Genomic DNA, 23554 nt, shown 5'->3' on the forward strand with positions numbered 1-23554 from the left:
GTTCAATTTACAATTTAGTACTGTTCATTATTATATTACTACGCTGAGCGCGTGCCAGACTACACATCTGTGCATTGTATTCCTACACTGAGCACGTGCCAGACGACGCATCTGCACATGTGCGAAACGCTGACCGGTGGTTGCCCCTAGCAATGCACACACGCGATCGGTGGGGGGAGGGGGGAATTCTCATTCGAGTTAAAAATGCAAAAATAATACACTCAACGCTGAGATAAATTATTCACAGTGTGATGTCTTCTACCCTCCCCCCCATTTGTGCAGTTAATACTATAGAGTCTGTAGATGCTACTACTATAGTCCGTAGATACTACTTTAGTGCGGGCAGGGGGATGGTGGGGGGGGGGGGTAGCGGCCAAGCCCCAGCCTGCCAAGGTGCCACCTCGGTCGGATGTGCAATCTAGGCGAGGCAGGGGGCTCTGCACAGGACTAGGCCTCACCACTACACTCTGTAAAGTTATTACTATTATAGAGTCGATAGATACCATTATAGAGTCAGTATATACGACTATAAAGTAGGTAAATACTACTGTAGACTATAGAGTAGGTAGATACTACTGTAGCGTTTGTATTTACTGCTACTGTAGAGCGGGCGGTGGGAGAAGGGGGGGAATAGCAGTCCAGCCCCAGCCTGCCAAGGTGCCACCTCAGCCGGCTGGGCAATCTAGTTGAGGCCGGGGGCTCTGCACGGGACTAGGCCTCACCATGGCACTCTGTTAAGTTAGTACTATTATAGAGTGTATAGATACTATTATCGAGTCGGTAGATACGACTATAGAGTCTGTAGATGCTACTGTAGAGTCAGATACTGCTACAAAGTAAGAAAATACTGCTATAGGGTCAGCAGATACTATGATAGAGTCAGCAAATACTGATATAGATTCAGTAGATACTATTGTAAAGTCAGTAGTTACTACTATAGTCGTTAGATACTGCTATAATCAGCAGATACTGCTATAGATTCTGCAGATACTGTAATAGAGTCAGCAGATACTGCTATAGAGTTAGTTACTACTATAGTCAGTGGATACTACTATAGTCAGTAGATACTACTACAGTCAGTATATACTGCCGTAGAGTCGGTAGATACGACAAAAGAGTCAGTAGATACTACTATAGTAATTAGAAACCGTAGAGTCAGTATATACTACTATTGAGTTGGTTGATACTACTATAGAATCGACAGATACTACTATTGAGTCAGTAGATACTACTGCAGTCAGGAGGTACCACTATGGTCAGTAAATACTGTTACAGTCAGTAGATATTACTACCTTCAGTAGATACTACTACGGTCAGTAAATACTACTACAGTCAGTAGATAGTACTATCGAGTCAGTAGAGACTACTGTAGAGTTAGTAGTTACGACTATAGTCAGTGGATACTACTATTGTCAGCAGTTAATACTGTAGAGGAGTACTGTGAGTAACCATGAAGGGGCGAACAGAAGGAGGTACGAGCGGGTTGACAGTCAAGGATGACGTCATGTCACGGGTGGTGTAAGAGCTACCTTCAGGAACAAAGGCGGGTTCGAGCTAGGGGGAGGAGCTGGGTTCTTAAGGGGGAACCCGTGACGAAGGTGGGGTCGTTGTGGCGAGCTAGTGTAAGGATCAGCTGCAAGGTGTCTCTCCCTCCTCGTCATGGGGCGGTGTTGGCTGAACCCCTGCTCCGGGCAGACGAGTGAGAGAGCCCCAAAGGAGAGCCGAGGGCAGGACCCAGATAGCATTGAGTGTCTGGCGTAAAGGACCGAGATAGAGAGCACCTACCCCTGGTGTGAGCATAGAGTGTTGAGTGTAATAGTTTTAATAACAGCTCTTATTGATTTCCTTGTCTCCGCGTGGTACAGGAGGAGGAGGCTGCTGCTCCCGGCCGCCCACCATCACCGGAGAGCTGGCAGCCTTCACCAGCCAACTCGGCCGACTGCTGGAGTCCGCTGTACGCCTGGTCTCGCTCATTTCGGAGGCGGGAGCCCAGCTGCGCGCGCCTATCGCAGAGTTGGAGCGGGTGCTTCCCACCACTTTTTTTTCTGCCATGTTTGAAATTGGCATCAATTTCTCAACGGGTGCGACACAGCAACCGGGTGCCATTTTCTCTGAAAGTGCGATGCGGTAACCGGGCGCCATTATCTCACTGGGTGCGATGCAGCAACCGAGCACCATTTTATCACCAGGTGCGACGTAGCAACTGGGTGCCATTGACTCTGCCGCAGCGATGCCGCCAAGTGCAGCTTGTAGAGCGCCTGCACCGGACTTCAACTCCGGACCTTTCAAGCTTCGGCATCTGCCCCCCGTTTGCCCATTTACTGCAGCTGGGGGCAATTGGACGTCTTTTCAACGCCAGTTTGAAGTGGCTTATGCCTCGGTGGGATGGCCTATGGACGAAGCACTCAAGGTACTTCTGATGGCGTTGGACGACAATTCCTTGGCCGCCTTCATTTTTATTCGGGCTGCAGATCGATCGGGTGACGCTCCCCCTGGCGTGCGCTCGCATGGCTGCAATTTTGGAGCCGCCCTCGAGCGCTCGCCGGAAGTTCTTGTTGCGGGAGGTAAGGGCAGGCTGAGATGCCTCTTGCCTTTCGCAGCACCTTGTTGGTGCTTGGAGGGGTGGCCTACCCCAACATGGATGAGGTGGCGCTCGAATCCCTGGCATTGGAGCGGCTGCTCTTGCTGGCGCGGAAACTCGGCGTCGTCTTAGCCATTGCAGAGGAAGCAGACATATCTTCTCTGAAGGTGGCTCAGGGGATTCAGGCCCACCTTGGGCTGCGCCAGTGGCGCAGTGTGGCAGCGTGTGCTGAGAACCTGGGTCCAGCGGAGGTCGTCACGCCACACGACGTTGAACGTCTCGCCGCCTTCAGTGTTCGAGACGAGCACAGGAGGGGTGCTGGTGGACGTCAGCCAGAGCAGCGGTGGAAAGCGAGGGCTCCTCTCTCGCATGGGCTGGCACCCACCAAGTGTTTTCGCTGTGGCCAGCCCGGCTACATCACCAGGGGCTGCCGCAACATCCCTGAAGCCTTCGGTGGGACCCCATCGCCCTCCACCTCCACATCGGCGTCGTCAGCAAGGCCACAGGCAGGTCGCGACGGATCAGCCACTCGGCTGCTCCCTCACCTCACACATCTAGCGGGGATCGGGTTCACAATCACCGGGGCACTGCTAACGTTATTTAACTTCACGATGTGAGTTCGCGGTCGGTTGCCGGGTGGCCAAAGGCGGTATACCAATGGGATGCGCTTGCACATCCCATTGAGCTGAGATTAGGAGCACACTCTTAAAGGGAGTGCTCCTAATCTCAGCGTGTTACCTGTATAAAAGACACCTGTTCACAGAAGCAATCAATCAGATTCCAAACTCTCCACCATGGCCAAGACCAAAGAGCTCTCCAAGGATGTCAGGGACAAGATTGTAGACCTGTACAAGGCTGGAATGGGCTACAAGACCATCGCCAAGCAGCTTGGTGATAAGGTGACAACAGTTGGTGCAATTATTCGCAAATGGAAGAAGCTCAAAAGAACTGTCAATCTCCCTCGGCCTGGGGCACCATGCAAGATCTCACCTCGTGGAGTTGCAATGATCATGAGAACGGTGAGGAATCAGCCCAGAACGACACGGGAGGATCTTGTCAATGATCTCAAGGCAGCTGGGACCATAGTCACCAAGAAAACAGTTGGTAAGACACTATGCCGTGAAGGACTGAAATCCTGCAGCGCCCGCAAGGTCCCCCTGCTCAAGAAAGCACATATACATGCCCGTCTAAAGTTTGCCAATGAACATCTGAATGATTCAGAGGACAACTGGGTGAAAGTGTTGTGGTCAGATGAGACCAAAATGGAGCTATTTGGCATCAACTCAACTCGCCGTGATTGGAGGAGGAGGAATGCTGCCTATGACCCCAAGAACACCATCCCCACCGTCAAACATGGAGGTGGAAACATTATGCTTTGGGGGTGTTTCTCTGCTAAGGGGACAGGACAACTTCACCGCATCAAATGGACGATGGACGGGGCCATGTACCGTCAAATCTTGGGTGAGAACCTCCTTCTCTCAGCCAGGGCATTGAAAATGGGTCGTGGATGGGTATTCCAGCATGACAATGACCCAAAACACACGGCCAAGGCAACAAAGGAGTGGCTCAAGAAGAAGCACATTAAGGTCCTGGAGTGGCCTAGCCAGCCTCCAGACCTTAATCCCATAGAAAATCTGTGGAAGGAGCTGAAGGTTCGAGTTGCCAAACGTGAGCCTCGAAACTATAATGACTTGGAGAAGATCTGCAAAGAGGAGTGGGACAAAATCCCTCCTGAGATGTGTGCAAACCTGGTGGCCAACTACAAGAAACGTCTGACCTCAAGGGTTTTGCCACCAAGTACTAAGTCATGTTTTGCAGAGGGGTCAAATACTTATTTCCCTCATTAAAATGCCAATCAATTTATAACATTTTTGACATGCATTTTTCTGGATTTTGTTGTTGTTATTCTGTCTCTCACTGTTCAAATAAACCTACCATTAAAATGATAGACTGATCATTTCTTTGTCAGTGGGCAAACGTACAAAATCAGCAGGGGATCAAATACTTTTTTCCCTCACTGTACTTGTACAGTAGGCGGTTCACTGTGTGAACAGATCATGCCGCCTTACAATACTCCTTGCGCATAGATCAATGTTCAGGTCAGCTGTCCTGCTGGCTTGAGGTGTTGCAGGAGTATGCGTTTGATGATATTCACAGGAAGGGGGCACAGCATGGAAATGCAGACACTTTGTCTAGGTTGGCACCGGACAGTGGGTGTGCATGCAAAACTGGCTCTAGTCATTGCAGGCCTTCAGTTGAATCCATGCCTCAATTGGTGGCAATGGCCAATGCGGCTCCTCTTCGAGGTACGCCGCTGCCCACGGATTGCAAACCACTGTAGGTCTCCCTCACAATAAATGGTTTCGCCTACAGATCGAGGATAACTCTCTGTTGAAATTGCAACGCCGTGTTAAATCTGGCAACAATAACGCCACTCCAGCAACCGTCACAGCCGTTGCCCTGCATTATGGCCTCCTTATGCGATGGGACTCGGAGTTGCAGAGATATTGTATTGTGGCACCCACAGTCCTCCGTGGGAAACTGACTCGTGTAATTCATGAGAAATTGATGCATCTGGTGACTCAGAAAACCTTGTTGACAGTCAAATGGGACTATTACTGGCCGGGCATGGAAAGCGACGTTGCGCTATTCGTCAAAGGCTGCCAGGATTGCGCGCGTCGGAAGCCGCCAGTTTTGCACGATCGGCCCCCGCTGTAATCCATACAGGTACTGTATCTCGCGTAAACGAACCTATGGCCCTTGGTATTTTAGGCCCATTTCCAACTTCTCAGCGGGGCCACAAGTATCTTTTGGTCGGAGTCGAGTACCTCACATGCTGGCCCATGGCGTGGCCCTTACAGTATCAGTCGGCCTCGTCTATCATTGATGCCTTTTTGCATGGCTATGTTTTCGATAAGGGTGCCCCTGAGCAGTTTCTAACTGCCCAGGGTCTTAATTTTTATTCCAGACTGCTCAAGGAAGTCTGTGACCTCCTGGGCACAAAGAAAATTCAAATCTCGCCCTACCACCCTCAAACCGATGGAATGGTAGAGCACTTAACTCGCACCCTCACGTCCATGCTCCCTCCAAGTGTATGCGACCCAGTCGGACTGGGATCTGTTTATTCCAAGCGTCCTCGCCGCGTATAGGTTGGCCCCTTATGCTTCAACGGGTTTCCCCCCCTTTTATTTGATGTACGAGAGGGAGCCCGAACACGTGATGCACATACTAATGGGCATGGGCTCGTCTAATAAGGGATCACCCGTGCCCGCTTCGATGTCAGTCACACTTGACAGGTTGCAGGAAGCACGGGAAGCTGCTGTGGATAATTCAGCCGACCAACAAGTGGCTAACAAGCGCTTGCAGAAACACCAGGGATCCGGGCTTCCGTGGAGGAAGGGGGACAAAGCATGGCTGCATTGCCCCCAGGTGCCCATAGGGACGTCCCCTAAATTACATCGCCCTTGGCAGGGTCCTGTTGAGGTCGTGGAAGTCCGCCGACCACAGTGCGTGCGCATCCGATTCGGTCGCCATCACTGGATTGTTCACCCATCCAGGTTGAAGAGATATGTGTTGCCTTGTCCCGATGATTCATCCCCAAATCCGGAGCAGCCGGTGCCAGATGCATCCAACGAGCTGGGCCATCCTGGCCGGGATACGGTGCAGCATAAGCTCTCTGTCTGTCCGCCCACAGAACCCCTCTGAGTAGTTCCCGAGGAGCGGCCTGCTTCCCCGTCGGGGGAGAAGCTGACATCAGCGGACGCACCGCCCGCTCACAAGTTGGATGCTATCTGGGGCAGTGGACCAGCGTCACGTAAACGGTTCAGAGGCCCTCTGTTCCGCTGAGCACCTCCTTCTGAGCCCGTTATCGTCAGATGTCCGTCGTCGCTGACGGTGTGGTCGGCACCTTGGATTGAGAGATGGAGGCCTTCCTTGAACTTGCCATTCTGCCTTAATGCCCTTGTTATTCCCCCGCAGACGGCCCTTCATCCTCACCTCCATTGATATTGTTATTGTTGTTATTGTTGCAATTGTTCCTGTTGATGGCTTTCTGGCTGGTTGCTGGTTGCCGTAAAATAAACGGCAACAGCCCTTATAATTTTCCTCGTCTCCGCGTGGTTCTAAGGCACAACACTACTTATTGAGTCGTAGATGCTACTATAGAGTCGGTAGATGCTATTATAGAGTCGGCAGTTACTACCGTAGAGTCGGTAGATACTACTATAGTCAGTAGATAATGCTACAGTCAATAGATACCACTACAGTCAGTATATACTGCTGCAGAGTCGGCAGAAACGGCTATAGAGTGAGTAGATACTGCTATAGTCAGCAAATACTACTAGAGAGTCTGCATACACTGCTACAGAGTCTGCAGATACTGCTATAGATTCTGCAGATACTACTATAGAGTCAGCAGATACTATAGAGTTAGTATTTACTACTATAGTCAGTGGAAACTACTATAGAGTCAATAAGTACTCTTTGGTTCTTTTGGTAAAGTCACGTATAAAGATAAAATAATAAATTAAATAATAGCATACGACGTTTCGATTGCAACACAAGCAATCATCATCAGGTATAAATGAAATGGCAACAAAAATCTAACCAGAAAACTATAGACAGACATATAAGCAGACAGATATCACCAAGATACATAGAGAGAGAGTAACACAGGCACAGAGAGGGAGATCGTCTCTGTGGCGAGGCCTTAAATAGACAGAGAGGGGGGGCGGGGGCAGAGAGAGGGAGGGGTTAGAGAAAAAATTAACATGTCAATGGGTACGGCAACGCCTGGTAGTAAAGTACGCAAGCTGAACATTAGGAGAGAGGGAGAAAGAACACACTAAATTAAATAACCTAGCAAAATATCGAAATGTTATGTAATACAACACAGAGAGTCGGTCAACACACAATTAACGCATAGCCTGGTTGATTACGTATTTCAAAAATTGCTAAGTTATAATTTAAGTGTGAAAATTCCAAAGAAAGACAAAACATGAAACAAGAGGAACAGAGACACACAGACAGAGCAGAACATAAGAACGACAAAAAACGAGTCGAGACAGAAAAAGTACACTAAATACACAGGCAGAGAGAGAAAAAGAAAAACTTGGAACTTCCGCGTAGAAGTGGTTCAATCTTAATTTAGAGCTTTCGTGACTGCAGGAATTACTCTTTGGTTCTTTCGGTAAAGTCACGTATAAAGATAAAATAATAAATTAAATAATAGCATACGACGTTTCGATTGCAACACAAGCAATCATCATCAGGTATAAATGAAATCGCAACAAAAAATCTAACCAGAAAACTATAGACAGACATATAAGCAGACAGATATCACCAAGATACATACAGAGAGAGTAACACAGGCACAGAGAGGGAGATCGTCTCTGTGGCGAGGCCTTAAATAGACAGAGGGGGGCGGGGGCAGAGAGAGGGAGGGGTTAGAGAAAAAAATAACATGTCAATGAGTATGGCTACGCGTGGTAGTAAAGTACGCAAGCTGAACATTAGGAGAGAGGGAGAAAGAACACACTAAATTAAATAACCTAGCAAAATATCGAAATGTTATGTTCTACTCTGTCTGTGTGTCTCCGTTCCTCTTGTTTTATGTTTTGTCTTTCTTTGGAATTTTCACACTTAAATTCGAACTTAGCAATCTTTGAAATACGTAATCGACCAGACTATGCGTTAATTGTGTGTTGACCGACTCTCTAATGTTCAGCTTGCGTACTTTACTACCACGCGTCGCCGTACTCATTGACATGTTATTTTTTTCTCTAACCCCTCCCTCTCTCTGCCCCCGCCCCCTCTGTCTATTTAAGGCCTCGCCACAGAGACGATCTCCCTCTCTGTGCCTGTGTTACTCTCTCTCTATGTATCTTGGTGATATGTCTGCTTATATGTCTGTCTATAGTTTTCTGGTTAGATTTTTTGTTGCTATTTCATTTATACCTGATGATGATTGCTTGTGTTGCAATCGAAACGTCGTATGCTATTATTTAATTTATTATTTTATCTTCATACGTGACTTTACCGAAATAACCAAAGAGTAATTCCTGCAGTCACGGAAGCTCTAAAATTAAGATCAATAAATACTAATAAAGATTCAGTAGGTACTACGATAGTCATTAGATACTACTGCAGAATCAGTAGTTACTACTATAGAGGCGGTAGATACTACTGTAGTTGGTAGATACTACCGTAGAGTCGGTAGATACTACTATAGAGTGAGTTAATACTGCTGTAGAGTTAGTAGTTACTACTATAGACAGTGGATACTAATTTATAGTCAGCAGATACTACTATAGAGTTAGTAGTTACTATTATTGAGTCGGTAGATACTACTGTAGGGTCAGTGAATACTACTACGGTCATTAGTTACTACTATAGTCAGTAGATACTACTGTAATAAGAGCCATGTATGGCTCACGTGGTGATCGGCTTGCCGGTCCCGCTTTGTAGCCAATAAGGGGACAGCCAGGGAGCATGGCCTCGGCGTGATCACGGCATGTTAGCTAGGGTCATTGGCTTGGCCAATTTGGGCCTCAGCTAATGGGAAGCCGGATCAGAGGCGTGGTCCCGGGATTGACGGGGAATGATCTGGAACAGGCTGGGCTGACTACGGAGGATTGGCTTAGGGGTACCACGTGACCGAGGGATGAAGAGGGGGAGAGACGAGGGAGTCGGGAGCAGACCTGGGAACGAAGAGAGCAGGAGCCACGCGCGTACGGGGCTCTGGGTGCCTCGTGTGCGAGTGACTTAGCTGGTTGTCTGCCCGCTTCCCGTTGCCTGTCAGCAACGGGGAGTGTGTGTAACTGTGGAAGTGGAAAATAAAGAACTGATTCCAAGAGCCGTCTCCAGAAGGTTTATTACACTACTATAAAGTCAGTAGATAGTACTGGGCTCAGTAGATACTACTGTACAGTCAGCAGATACTACTATAGAGTAAGTATATACTACTGTAGTCAGTGAATACTACTATAGAGTCAGCAGATACTACTATAGAGTTAGTAGTACTACTGTAGACTCTAAGTATATACTACTGTAGTCAGTGGATACTACTATAGAGTCAGCAGATACTACTATAGAGTTAGTAGTACTACTGTAGACTCTAAGTATATACTACTGTAGTCAGTGGATACTACTATAGAGTCAGCAGATACTACTATAGAGTTAGTAGTTACTACTGTAGTCAGTGGATACTGCTATAGAGTCGGTAGATACTACTGTAGGGTCAGTACTACTACGGTCAGTAGTTACTACTACAGTCAGTAGATACTACTATACAGTCAGTAGCTACTACTGGGCTCAGTAGATACTACTGTACAGTTAGTAACTACAACTACAGAGTCAGCAGATACTACTATAGCATCAGTAGATACCTCATGGGACCTCATTTGCCATTTCCAAAATATGAGAATAGGTTTTCCCCTTTTTTCTGGCAACAAAACAGGTGTTGAGATGTTAAAACACCAAACTGAAACCTTTTACAAGGAATGATGTCTGCATTAACCACAATACTTGTGGTCAGAATGCAAATAAAAAACATACTCTGATAATATATGCATTGTCTTTGAAACTGATTGGTCTTCACCAGAGACAGCTTCTTTTGACCCTAGTCTCAAAACGGTGTTAGACCAGAGGACGCCAAAAGGTGTACAGCACAAAGACAACGCACGATCAGAGTAATGATAGCTCGGGGTGAGCAGCTATATCATGGGACCTCCTTTTCCAGTACCAAAATATTAGAATAGTTTTTTGGCATCCTCTGGTCCGACACCGTTTTGAGACAAGGCTCAAAGAAAGCTGATTTGTTTTGCGTCAGCCCCTAAATAAGTAATACCTTGTAATGAGATACATTAATCTAGACTGGGTCTTCAACCTGCACGTTCACTTGCGTTTCTCCTTACATAGCCCGACCCATCCCTGAATCTGGCTGTTACAAGGGAAAGGGGTAGGTTCTCGAGATAGGGGCTGCAACTCATAGGCCAATACTGTACATTGACTTTGAACGTCCGTACCGTGAATATTGCACGTTACCGTTTCATTCATCTTAAATCTTTACAATATAATTATAAACAAATAAAACTCGGTGGTCGCGTGCCATAATGTTGCGACAGATTTAATTTAGAGAAAATTAAATTGAGCGCGTGCATTTGTGAAAATGTAGGCCTCGGTTTTATTTATGCAAAGTGCCTGTTATTTACACGTAGGTTTTCTGTGGCACGTGAGACGCATACATCTCTCTACTGGATCAAGCCAGTCCACAATGAGCATAGAGCACACAGTGAGCACACTAAAACCAGTCGTGGCAGCAACTCTGTGGCGAACCCTTCGGCTCCATTTTCATATTGAACCTCGGTACAGAAGTAGCACCAGCCCCTTTTGTCAATCTACCGCTGAATCGAAGGCATCCCGACAGCACCCTGCTGTTATTGAGTTTTTTGTGACCATACTTCATCATGCTGGTCATTGCAATATGGAGTACTAGCGGGAAGTACCCATCGTTGCCCGGGGGAAAAATATATTTCAAAACTTCTCCTAACAACATAATATACATACACAAATACGAAGCTATTGTGAAAGCCCGGCATTCCGTTTGTCTATTTGTTCGTCAGCAAAATTATAAGAGGCTTGCAGAAGTCCAAAAAGTTATAGAAAGTGGGGGGTAAATAGTGGATCTAAAAGGTTTCCGAAAATTCTCGACTACCCCGCAAAAAATATTTCTACCCCTGCATAGGCATATATACCTACACAACTTATATACAATAGAACGAGTAGTGTCGAGTGACTCTATAGTAGTATCTGACTCTACAGTAGTATCTGGCTTTACAGTAGCATCTACTGACTCTATAGTAGAATCTACTGAGAATAGGTTTTTCCCTTCTTTCTGGCAACAAAACAGGTGTTGAGATGTTAAAACACCAAACTGAAACCTTTTACAAGGAATTATATCTGCATTAACCACAATACTTGTGGTCTGGATGCAAACAAAAAAATATACTCTGATAATATATGTATTGTTTTTGAAACTGATTGGTCCCCACCAGAGACAGCTTTCTTTTGAGCCTAGTCTCAAAACGGTGTCGGACCAGAGGATGCCAAACAAACTATTCTGATATTTTGGTACTGGCAAAGAAGGTCCCATGATATAGCTGCTCACCCCGAGCTCTCATTACTCTGATCGTGCATTGTCTTTGTGCTGTACACCTTTTGCGCGTTCTGGTCTAACACCGTTTTGAGACTAGGCTCAAAAGAAGTTGTCTCTGGTGGAGACCAATCAGTTTCAAAGATAATGCATATATTATCAGAGTATGTTTTTTGTTTGCATTCTGACCACAAGTATTGTGGTAAATGCAGACATGATTCCTTCTAAAAGGTTTCAGTTTGGTGTTTTAACGTCTCAACACCTGTTTTGTTGCCAGAAAAAGGGAAAAACCTATTCTAAGTAGATACTACTATATTCAATAGATACTACTATAGAGTCAGTAGATGCTACTGTAGAGCCAGATACTACTGTAGAATCAGACACTACTATTGAGTCACTCGACACTACTCGTTCTATTGTATGTAGGGTGTGTAGGTATATATGTCTACGCAAGGGTAGAAATCTTTTTTGTGGGGGGTCGACAATTTTCGGAAACCTTTAAGATCCACTATTTACCCCCCACTTTCTATAACTTTTTGGACTTCTGCAAGCCTCTTATAATTTTGTTGACGAACAAATGGACAAACGGAAAGCCGGGCTTTCACAATAGCTTCGTATTTGTGTATGTATGTTATGTTTTTAAGAGAAGTTTTGAAATATATTTTTCCCCCAGGCAACGATGGGTACTTCCCGCTAGTACTCCATATTGCAATCCTTGGGGGAAGGGGGCAGTGGTGAGTGCATCGGTCCTCACCCCACCTCTACAGCCCACAATGACCGGCATGATGAAGTATGGTCACAAAAAACTCAATAACAGCAGGGTGCTGTCGGGATGCCTTCGATTCAGCGGTAGATTGACAAAAGGGGCTGGAGCTACTTCTGTACCGAGGTTCAATATGAAAATGGAGCCGAAGGGTTCGCCACAAAGTTGCTGCCACAACTGGTTTTAGTGTGCTCACTGTGTGCTCTATGCTCATTGTGGACTGGATTGATCCAGTAGAGAGATGTATTCGTCTCACGTGCCACAGAAAACCTACGTGTAAATAACAGGCACTTTGCATAAATAAAACCGACGCCTACATTTTCACAAATGCAAGCGCTAAATTTAATTTTCCCTAAATTAAATCTGTCGTAACATTATGGCACGCGACCACCGAGTTTTATTTATTTATAATTATATTGTAAAGATTTACGATGAATGAAACGGTAACGTGCAGTATTCACAGTACGGACGTTTAATATCAATGTACAGTATTGGCCTATGAGTTGCAGCCCCTATCTCGAGAACAACCCCTTTCCCTTGTAACAGCCAGATTCAGGGATGGGTCGGGCTACGGAAGGAAAAACGCAAGTTAACGTGCAGGTAGAAGACCCAGTCTAGATTAATGTATCTCATTACAAGGTATTACTTATTTAGGGGCTGACGCAAAACAAAATCTGTGATAACAGTCACTGTAAATGATAAATGAGCGCATGCCATTGATACACTCTCCAGCTCGGTCTCGCACAAATCGTGGGGATTTGGCGATTAAACGGGACATTTCAAACGGTCGGCGAAAACCGCAGCACAATAAGCACACGCTCACCGTTAGCAGAACGAGCGAGACGTTACACAACACCAGAACACGTATGGAACTATACAAGTTTTCTTGACTTTTTTTAGGCGGAGATGTTTCATACGTAAGAATAGGTTTCCCCCTTTTTTCTGTCAATAAAACAAGTGCTAAGATGTTAAAACACCAAACTGAAAGCTTTTGCAAGGAATCATGTCTGCATTAACCACTGATAATTGTGGTGAAAATACAAAAAAAACATGCTCTGACAGTATATGCATTGTCTTTGAAACTGATTGGTCCACACCAGAGACAGCCTTCTTTCGAGCCTAGTCTCAAACAGTTTTTGACCAGAGGACGTCAAAAGGCAAACAACACAAAGACAATCACTATCAGGTCAATGAGAGCTCGGGGTGAGCAACTACATTTTAACATCTAAACACATGTTTTGTTGCCAGAAAAAAAGGGGAAAACACATTCTTATATTTTGACACTGGCAAAGGAGGTCCCATTATGTTTTATGCATGTTTTGATCAAATTATACGTTTGCTCTGAAATGAATGTAAAACAGGTGCTGCGATGTTGTAGGACTGCTTTAACAAAAACAATTTAAAGGCATACATGATGTGCAGTAGATGCAAGCAAATTTGCATAACATTGACTTTAAATAAATACTCACACTTTTCTGTGTGCAAAGCCTTGTGCATTATATATTTTCTGAACCGGGGTGCCTTACTTTGGCCCTACAAAACTGGAGCTTCAAAGAATCCCAAGATGCTTTCTGAGGACCATGTGCTTTTGCAATTAATCATAATATATGTATGCAGAATACGTTGCCTTTGGCACCAACCAAAATGCTGCAGAACAAAACGCGAGATCACAAACAATGAACGCCGTGCGCACTTGAGACAAATCCTAAATGGCAATGGCGGGAGTGGTGTTTTCAGCTTGCGTCTAAAAAAAGTCGAGTCACGACCACGCGTGGACATGAATGCATAGCACGGGGCCGCGCCTCCTATAACTCACCTCGATTTAGCTATATATCAGCATACATCACACTTGCATGTCTATAGACACCGGTGACACGGAGTGAGGAAAGTTTGACGGTTAAAACATTTATAACGGTCCACAGATAGGGAGCGATGAGGAAAGGTGCTTTATAGTGTTTTCAATAAATAACGGAGGGGGGGGGGGGAGACAGAAATGCACGAAGGTCATCGACACAAAGTTCCCAAAGGGAGACGCGAGGCTGTCTTTGGAGACGCGAGGCTGTCTTTGGATAGGCGCGGCTGGGAGGAGGCCGTGGCGGCATGTGAGAGACGGGATTTTTTTTCGTGTGCAGGCAAACACACGTGGCCACTGGCAACGTGTTTTACGGCTCGTCTCTTTTCAACGCATACATTTTCAAAGGGAGGTGCCAACCTTTTTAACACCTTAGAAACGATATGCCCCGTCCGTGTTCTCACTTTTAAATGTTATTTAAGTTATTTCAAAGGCAACTCTATTTTAGCCATAAACCTCCACTTTATCTGTACTCTCCAGCCTGGATTGTCATTTGTATTGCAGCAGTTTTTTTCTAGTGCAAAACTGCCCGAATATTTCGCTGCATTTTATTTACGTGTTGAAGACATAGGTGTATGTTTCCCCTCTCCCCATCCTATCAACAGTATTCACGAGTACCGCTTCTCATCAGAGCTTGCAGGCACGGGATTAATTGTTTACATGAAAAACAGTGCTTGCTTGCTGCATTCCTCGTTTGCTCAGATGTGAAGCCAGGCTATTGTGTGAGCACCTTGCAGTGCCCGTTGTCACAATCTGTAAATCTTAGCGGCAGTTTATGTCTGCACTTGGTGTGTACGTTGCACCTGGTTAGCCAGCAAAAAGACATCCTTCTCTGTCCCCATGCATGCACATACACACTCCCCGTCCACTCCGCAATAAAATGTGGACTTGCCCCAAAGATGGTAGATATTTTACCGTCTCGCAGAGAGAACGTGCCTGGCATGGTTATTCCAAGGGGCAGGGGAAATCCACGGGAGCAATTATGTCACTTAACAATCCTCCTTTCAATTGTGAAACCTAACGTTGCCTTGGAAAATGGCAATTGCCACGCTTTTAATCAATGACTTCATCGCTGAAAACATTTTAAATTAATTAATCATGTTATAATATATTTACATTGGGGTTCGTCATTAGGTTAAATTCTGATTTAATTAATGATGAATTAAGTAATTTATCCAAGTGAAAACCCAATTACATATCGTCCCCATTGTTCGAATTATTTTTAAATACAGGATGTATTTAAATAAATCTGACTTGGGGTTACTATAGCAACATACCACAATAGGTCCGATCGTTGACATTTCTGCGACACGAGTATCAGAAGTATAGTTTTCTGCATGGAAAAAATATATAATGTCCTGCCATTATTTAAATAACATAATGGGTCATATTGCCAGTGGTGTAACAGCCTCGGACAAAAACAAATCATCACCGCTATCATGCCTTATAACGTCGGTGGAGCAGTGGCTCAGTGGTTGGGCACATCGCATGACGAACCCGGCGACCTATGCTCAATTTCCCACGGAGGTATTAACTTATTTTTCAGAAGCGACCTGGCCACAAATGACAACTCAACAAAGTGGCTCATCACGTGGAAATTTACAGCAGCAAAATAATCTAAATAATCTCAATGTATGTTTATAAATGTGGAGGGAAAAATCATCAAAGGACCCAGAGAATAAATCCATTCGACCACGGGGGGAACATGCAAATATTCCAGCGTCAGGGTCGGGATCAACCCCCGACCTCCAGCATTACCAGGCAAAGAATATAACATCACACGACCGTGGCGCCCCTTACATAAATAAAGTATACAAGTTCAAAGTGCATCATTAATTCCCAAGCACCATAAGCCCGGCGACCTGGGTTCAATGCCTGGCCATGGCGAACATCAGTGATCGAGTGATATCTAAACCGGTCATGAGTCTGCCCCCCCCCCCCCCACTTACCAATCCATGTCGACAAGCGTGAAGAAGCACTGTCAACACAACCCTCACGACGAAACAAAACGTGTGCAGGCCTTCATCCAGCAATGGATTGACAAGGCGCTGTATGGCATCGTGACAGAATAAGGTAGCCGTGCTGGATGTCATGGGATATTTATCTTGCTGCTTGAAAAATACTGGACAGAGCTTATGGATCTTCTTGGTTCTTTCGGTAAAGTCACGTAGAAGGGAAGTAATAAAATAATAAAAATAAAACATAATAAAACAATTCTCACGACGTTTCGGCCACAACGCAAGCAGCCGTCCTCAGGTGAAAACCAGGTCCGTCGAGGCGACAGAGTCTGAATGAAACAGACTTATTCGAGCCCATCATGAAATTTCTTTAGACGTCGATGGTAATGGTAAGGGACACAGATGAAACTGCAGTGATGTTTCAGGTGTTATTAAATTGTAAAATTTAGCTAATAGCTACTTGTTAATAGCTCTAATTATTTGTTAATAGCTATTTCGTGTTGATTAAATTTAAGTGTCAAGTGTTAATTACACGTTTGGTTAATTATTAAATGATCCAACTCTGCTGGACATCACCCATGACACACGAAGCTCTGATTACTCTGGCTCTGAGAGGTCTCCCTGCATGACAAAGGTAAATTAGTATCATCCCGGAGGAGAGAAGTAAATTGGTCTGAGCTTGGTTTCAACCTGGCTATTTTGGTATTTTTGAAAGCATTTATTTCTAATCGTGTTAAACACCTCATTTGAAATGAATATGCACTTGGGTTTCATGATATATTTTGATTTTGCAAGTACATACTATCTGATGACATTTTTTTAATGTATAAGTTTACATGCTTTTAAAGTTGAGTTGAACTGCATTGTGTAGTTGTATTCTTTAGGTTTGTTAGGCCTGCGTTGTTCATTAAGCATGTGTTGCACTGCACTGCTGTTACTTGTTGACCCACTTATCTCTTGCGAGAGAGTGTCTAAGTCTCGACAGGTAAAATAAAGTATGTCCACTGCCATGAGGAGCTCTACTTCATTTTAACAAGAACTGAGAAATACAAATTATAGAAAAATACGAAATTTTGTTCGAAAAAGTGCTACATATTACAACAGATCATAATTACTACACATACTTAAAAGCAGCATTTTGAGGTATAAAGGTATGTGGGGAACACATTTTTTTTAAATGGACTACTAAGCGAACGTACTTATACCCCATCAACAGATTGAGTGCTTGGGGGAGAGACGCACGAATATAGGCGATGTCCCCCATCCCCTGCAGTCATCCACAGATTCAACTGGAATACAGCCCTAGGGGGATTCGTGGTTTATTTTATTTTATTATACTCATCACAACCCCACCCCACAATCTGGCCTTCCACGTTTACAACTGACAGAGGCTGAGAGAATCACTACGTTCTGGCAAACGTAAAATTTACACGGCTTAATGCACCGCTCCTCTGGCTCATCCAATTAATGCGTGCGCACCTTGTAATCTTATTTACTAATCCGGCCGGGCCTCGCATGTTTTACAAATTTGTTTCTTAGCATATCAAAACTGGATTATAGGTGATCATACGTGGCATATGTTTAGACCTTGGTTCTGGGAAAAAATGTGCCTCGCCTGTGCCTTTTACAGGCTCCGTATGTGAATTTTGGATTTGTTATTATGGGGTATAGGATACTGCCGTGGTGTAAAGGTTAACATACTGGACTTGCAATCCAGAGGTCTTTGGTTCAATCCTGCAGCATGGTAGTTAAAACAATTGGCAAGTTTCTTAAATCCTCCCATGTGTCCACCCAGCCTCTGATTAGCACGGTTGGCTATGTACGGTGCGAAAGATCTTCAACATACATACGGCCATATAAATGGTTTCACCAATGTTAGTCAATCGGCAGTGTGGAAAAGCAGGCCAAAATATGTTCCAAGTGGGGCTCAATAGAGCCCCTTCCAGTGGAGGCCCTTCCACCAGCAGTGGCGTGAGCAAAGAATTGCAGGGCTCTGCACCACTACCTTTGTTATACAGAGTGTGCGTTGGAGCTTTGTTCTGACCAATATGGTAAACCGTCGCTTACCTGTGCCTCTGCCCCAGCTCTCCTTGGCTTCTCCCACGTCCAGTTCTTCAATGTAGGGGTCCTTGCCTGCCCGGCCTGATACCCTGTACACACACACACAAGTGAGGACGTCCTGCAATTACTTTACGTATCGTTACAGCACCAAAAAAGTGTTCTTCTTTGATCGTCCAGTGAAGCAAAAAACGTGGACTGCAACTAGAATGCATAATGACCACTGGGTACCAAGTATAGGAATTATATACCCACCTAATCCTTCAAGTTAGTAGGAAATTGCTCGTTTTATTACACCATGATGGGCATGCACAACACTGATGTGACGGTGGAGCAGTAGTACAGCATCACATTTGCTGTGATGTGAAATTAATTTGCATACGTAGAAAGCAACGATGGGTAGCACTGATATAATTATGGCATTTGGCTACTCCGTCAGGGGTGCCAAAGGCCATAACATTTGTAAAAATCAGGTCAGAAAATTCCATAACGTTTGTGATTAATAAAAATAAGGAATTACTCAAGCAAAATGAGTCACCAGAAGATAGGTCAATAAAAACAGAATCCTTGAGGATCGGAGAAATGCAGGGCCTATATAAATATACAAATACATTTATATCACCAAACTCTTAACAGACAACAAACAACTATATCAGCTCATGAATGTTCGAATTGTTTTAAGAGCAAAATAGCACTCTTGGGGGATGAACTTTTCCAGTGTTTGTCCCAAGAACATTGGGAAATCCGCTATCATTACAGTGATGTCAGCTTATTGGCCTTTGATCATCACTGGTTTCTATCTAAACATAATGCAAAAAAAATTCCAAAAAGCGTGGCTTTGATCCGATTCCCTCAAATTATATTTTAACAAGTTGTATAATACCTGACTCGAAAGTGGAAATTTGGCACAATGTCTAAAGTTGTCACATGTCATACTAGTACAAAAAATGCTTCAGGTGACCTCAACCATGCCTTCAACTACAGAACAATTTTCACCCTTCCATTGCACGTACAATTGCACACATCTTTATTTAAAATCTCCTTGTTCGGCATGAGCAGTATTACATACATATACGTGCATAAATTTCCATTAGGATTCTGCCAATCAAACTCAACCGAGACTGTCCTGGTTAAAATTACTCATGATATACTGCAGAACAGATTTGAGGTAAGTTATGCTGTTGCTTGACATGTCAGCTGCTTATAAGATGATTAAATCACGAAATAATATTCAATACCTTAGAAAAAAAAACAAAGATGGCATTGTAAAGCATGTTCTTCATTTGTTGAAAAAATCACCCTCCTGGTGGTGAACATTACAGTTGTAGTGACATGGAATTGGTCACTACGTAGCATAGCGCTGGTTGCTGACAGAGAAGGGGAATTGCAGTTGCAGCAGCCCTGTCTGTTAGCAGGTCACGTGATAAACCAGAGAGAGGGATGTAGGGCAAAGGTGATAGCGGCGGCACGTGAGGGAGTAGGTTCTAGAAGGGGGGCGTGGCCGGGGCGGAGCGAGGCCACGCTGGGAGGATAAAAGGGGACCCCGAGCGAAGGCTCGGGGAGCTGTTGCCTGGAGTGGGATCTCGCCGTGCTGCTGGAGTCTTCGTCGCCTTCTACCTCTTCACCATCTCGGCGTCGTCAATCAGGCAGTCTGCCAGCTGTTCTGACTGGGAGCTATAGTTACCTTTTGTGAAGTGTGAAGGCTGTTAATAAACAGAGTGCCTCCTACTCCTAGTGTCTCTGAGTCAGTCACTGCACAGTTGATGTAATGAAATAAAATACCTAAGCAGAGGTCTCTAGCAGGTATGCAAAATGCTTCAAACTAGGACCTATATTTTATTCAACATTTACTTCCCGACTTTGTGGGTTTGTTTAACACATTTGCCAAGAACCAGACCAAAGGCAGCAACAAACACTACCAAAGTTGTAAATGTTAATTTACCAACTCTAGTGTGGTTTTACTGTTACCCACTTTCACGTCTGTGTTGACATTTATTTTTAAACAGATAACATAAATAATAAACACAGCGAGGAGTGGTAAATTAAAGGTTAAATGTTAAAGGGTTGCACTAAAAACATGTTTTAAATTAGAAGAGTACCATAAATCAGTATCTATCCGATATTTATGGAAAATTAAGAATCAAATCCGATCGTAGAATTTGCTGCTTGGATTGGCTGATCCTATGTTGTCCTATGAAGCGGATTAGACATACGCAAAATATTTTTTACAACAAAATAAACAGCATTTTAACTCTTAGAATCGAAGCCCCAACGTGCTTATAAATGTCGTCAACTGATTTTGATTCCCGGTCACAGCTCATATCAACTGCGAGTGATTCCTGAATCGGTTCCTGCTGTTGCTCCCTCTGCACCAACCTAGGCTGAACATCGTGGTGAATTATGGCCAACCTCCATGACCAATACTGCATGGGGAGGCCTTCATCCAGGAGTAGATTGACTAAGGTCTGTATGTCATTTTAGATTTATAAAAGTAACACCGTACAATCGGCGCAATACAACTCATGTGAGTGATTGTTTGGACCAAACACAAATGGATCCCATCAGAACCAAAACCGCCTACCCCTGTCTGGTAGAATAATGGCTTCCTCTAGTGTTAATGTTCAAGAAGGTAAGATATATTTCAACATCCTAACAGCTAAAATAATTGCACATGGTAATGAAGAACACCGGTGAGCCTCAGCAAGCATCAGGAATTTAGTTTCAGTTCTGCAGAGGTGCAATACCTGGGGGGGGGGGGGGAAACACCCACTAATAAAATACTAAATAAGCGCCCTACATCATTCCTTAACAGCGTACAATATTACAAAAAAGCACAATAAGGAAAAAATGCACAATCCATGTGTAAATTTCACAATACAAATACACTCAAGGTTACTGCCAAGAAAGTAATAACCACATTGCAGAATGTATCAGGTTTATACGGACAGCGGAAGTAGGTTTTGGTACATGAGGCAGCCGAGGTGCTGGTAATGTATATTAATCATGTTATGTAAATCATCGTGTGCCTGACGTATTCATAACAGTATAAATGTATATTTGACCTGCTGTAAGGGTTACTGCATTGTATATCAAATAATAGTATATATCGATTATAACAAAACACGATAAATAATTTTAATTGATGTTAAATATTTTGCATCTATATTTTCTCGCTCTAGTTACAGTCGTGGTATTAGACATAGCGTATACATGTATTCAGTCATAATAAGCTCTGCTACAGCATCACAGAAGAAAGATCTGCTCACTGACACCTCTTGCAGTAAAGAAGAGGGGAGCAATCATACCCTTGCGACAGTTAAAAATGAAGCAGGTGATGCTGTCCACTTTTATTTTAGTTGTTTTTAACGCAGGAATCACTTAACATTTATGATCTATAAAGTGCACTTCCCCACCAGTCGTAAAAGACCTTGTAAAAGAGGGGCGGCCATGTCACGTGCTCACAGTCTTCACGTCCCTCCACTATGTGCAGTTGCAAATTAATATTTTGCCATTACCTAATTCCTGGACTTTCCATGTCGACTTTCAATATGCAAAAAAGATAACAAGGTGTATTCATATGGAACACCCTATTAAGCCGAGTTTTTGCCTATGTTCCCATTATTATACCGCACATTGGCAAAAAAAACGTGACTTGGTTGAGTTAAAAAAATAGGGCATAGTTTCACTCGAAACTGGAGGAGGAATGAAGTGATCACATTCTGATTCAACTAGGCCCCATATCTTACATAAAAGGTCCTTGCCTGTAACATCTGGAAGTTCACCAGCATTAATTCAAGCGAGCTTAACTCTGCTCACTATGTCAAAACCGATCCAGAATTTGCTTGCAAAAAATCAATGCTGATGAAATGATGTGCCTGCAGAAGCCCGTTCGGCTGATTGGTTGTGTAATGCATACAGTACCTTTTATATGTTCTTTCGAAATACAAATATACAATAGAAATGTATTGCCTGCTTATTTATTGAGATCTTGATTGGATAACCACCTCAGGAGAAGTCCTCCTCATGTCCTCCCGCTCAGGCTACAGCACTTGAATATCCACTGAAGCTGCAACCAATGTTTTAATGTGTTGATAGTATAAATCAACAAAGATATATCACTTCACAAAACAACAAAATATGTTTTCAGTTCATCAACTTCCGAGTCTCCCGGACCAAGTATTAACAGTATAATTTGTTTAAGTAGGCAACATCATTCCTGGCTTTAAAATTTGGAAAACCATCAGCACAGCCTATGAAACAAATGCTGCTGTATTGCCAGGTGTTAATTGAAATAACAACCCACATATTCTATGGAGACTATTCAGCATAAAATATCTGACTTGTAAAAACAACTAATAATATATGCGCTGTTGTGGAAGATCCTTTGTACGATATAAATAAACATATCCAGAAGGTCGACACTGGTCCAGATTTGGCCTGCTTCCGATGAATGCTGCTGTTAAACATTGATGCAGCATGGAGGAAAAGATGGAGTTTTGTCAGACTGACTGAGGGAGTAAGTGTTAAAACTGAATACAATTTGACAAGGAGAGAAAGTAGGTCAATAACATGCAATACAATTCTACCTGCCTAACAAAGTAGAAATTTTCCCACTTTCTCATTTTCAATAACCAACCAACCAACCAACTTGCTGGTTCAGAAGCTTGGGGCTCTCACGGTTATGCAGTTCAGTGTTGGACTGTTTCCCTGCTCAACGGAGCACAGGACGGGAGCTCACTCGTCGCTTGTGGCATGTCCACTCTCTCCCAAGGAAAGCCACTATTATGCAGTAGTTATATTTTTACATAAAAGCCTTATCCTTTACAACCAGTGGTACGTTTCTCAAGCCACTCACAAACGTAATCCTGCTACTATCACTCTGCTTTTTTTTACTGATGCTATATTATGAATTACTGTATACCAACAGCTCATTTTACCACATGACATCGAGCATTCCTTATTCTCATTCTTCAGCCTCCATCACTTGTCCTCCGGTCTGTCAAATCATCTCAAAACATATGACATATAGTCCTCCATGTCATCATAATGCTGCAGCATAACATTACAGCCCGAGGCCATTGCCATGACTCGAAAATCATACGTTGGTTTTAAGCTGTATGTCAAATTACCTTTAGAACAGTTTAAGGATCATAAGGGTTTATTTTCAATCTATATTTTAGGAGGAGCTTAT

General features: G+C 44.0%; 1 protein-coding gene across 1 annotated transcript in view; it reads right to left on the reverse strand.

The window, feature by feature from the left end:
• Positions 1–23554, reverse strand: part of CRTAC1 (cartilage acidic protein 1) — a 502395-nt gene that overhangs the window by 230269 nt on the left and 248572 nt on the right. The window contains exon 8 of the mRNA XM_061556622.1: positions 18373–18455. Coding sequence (XP_061412606.1) covers positions 18373–18455 — 83 coding nt within the window. The remainder of the gene's footprint in view (positions 1–18372; positions 18456–23554) is intronic.

Source organism: Lethenteron reissneri, chromosome 22 (assembly GCF_015708825.2).
Source record: "Lethenteron reissneri isolate LAM-NWPU_2019-01 chromosome 22, ASM1570882v1, whole genome shotgun sequence".
Lineage (NCBI taxonomy): Eukaryota > Metazoa > Chordata > Hyperoartia > Petromyzontiformes > Petromyzontidae > Lethenteron > Lethenteron reissneri.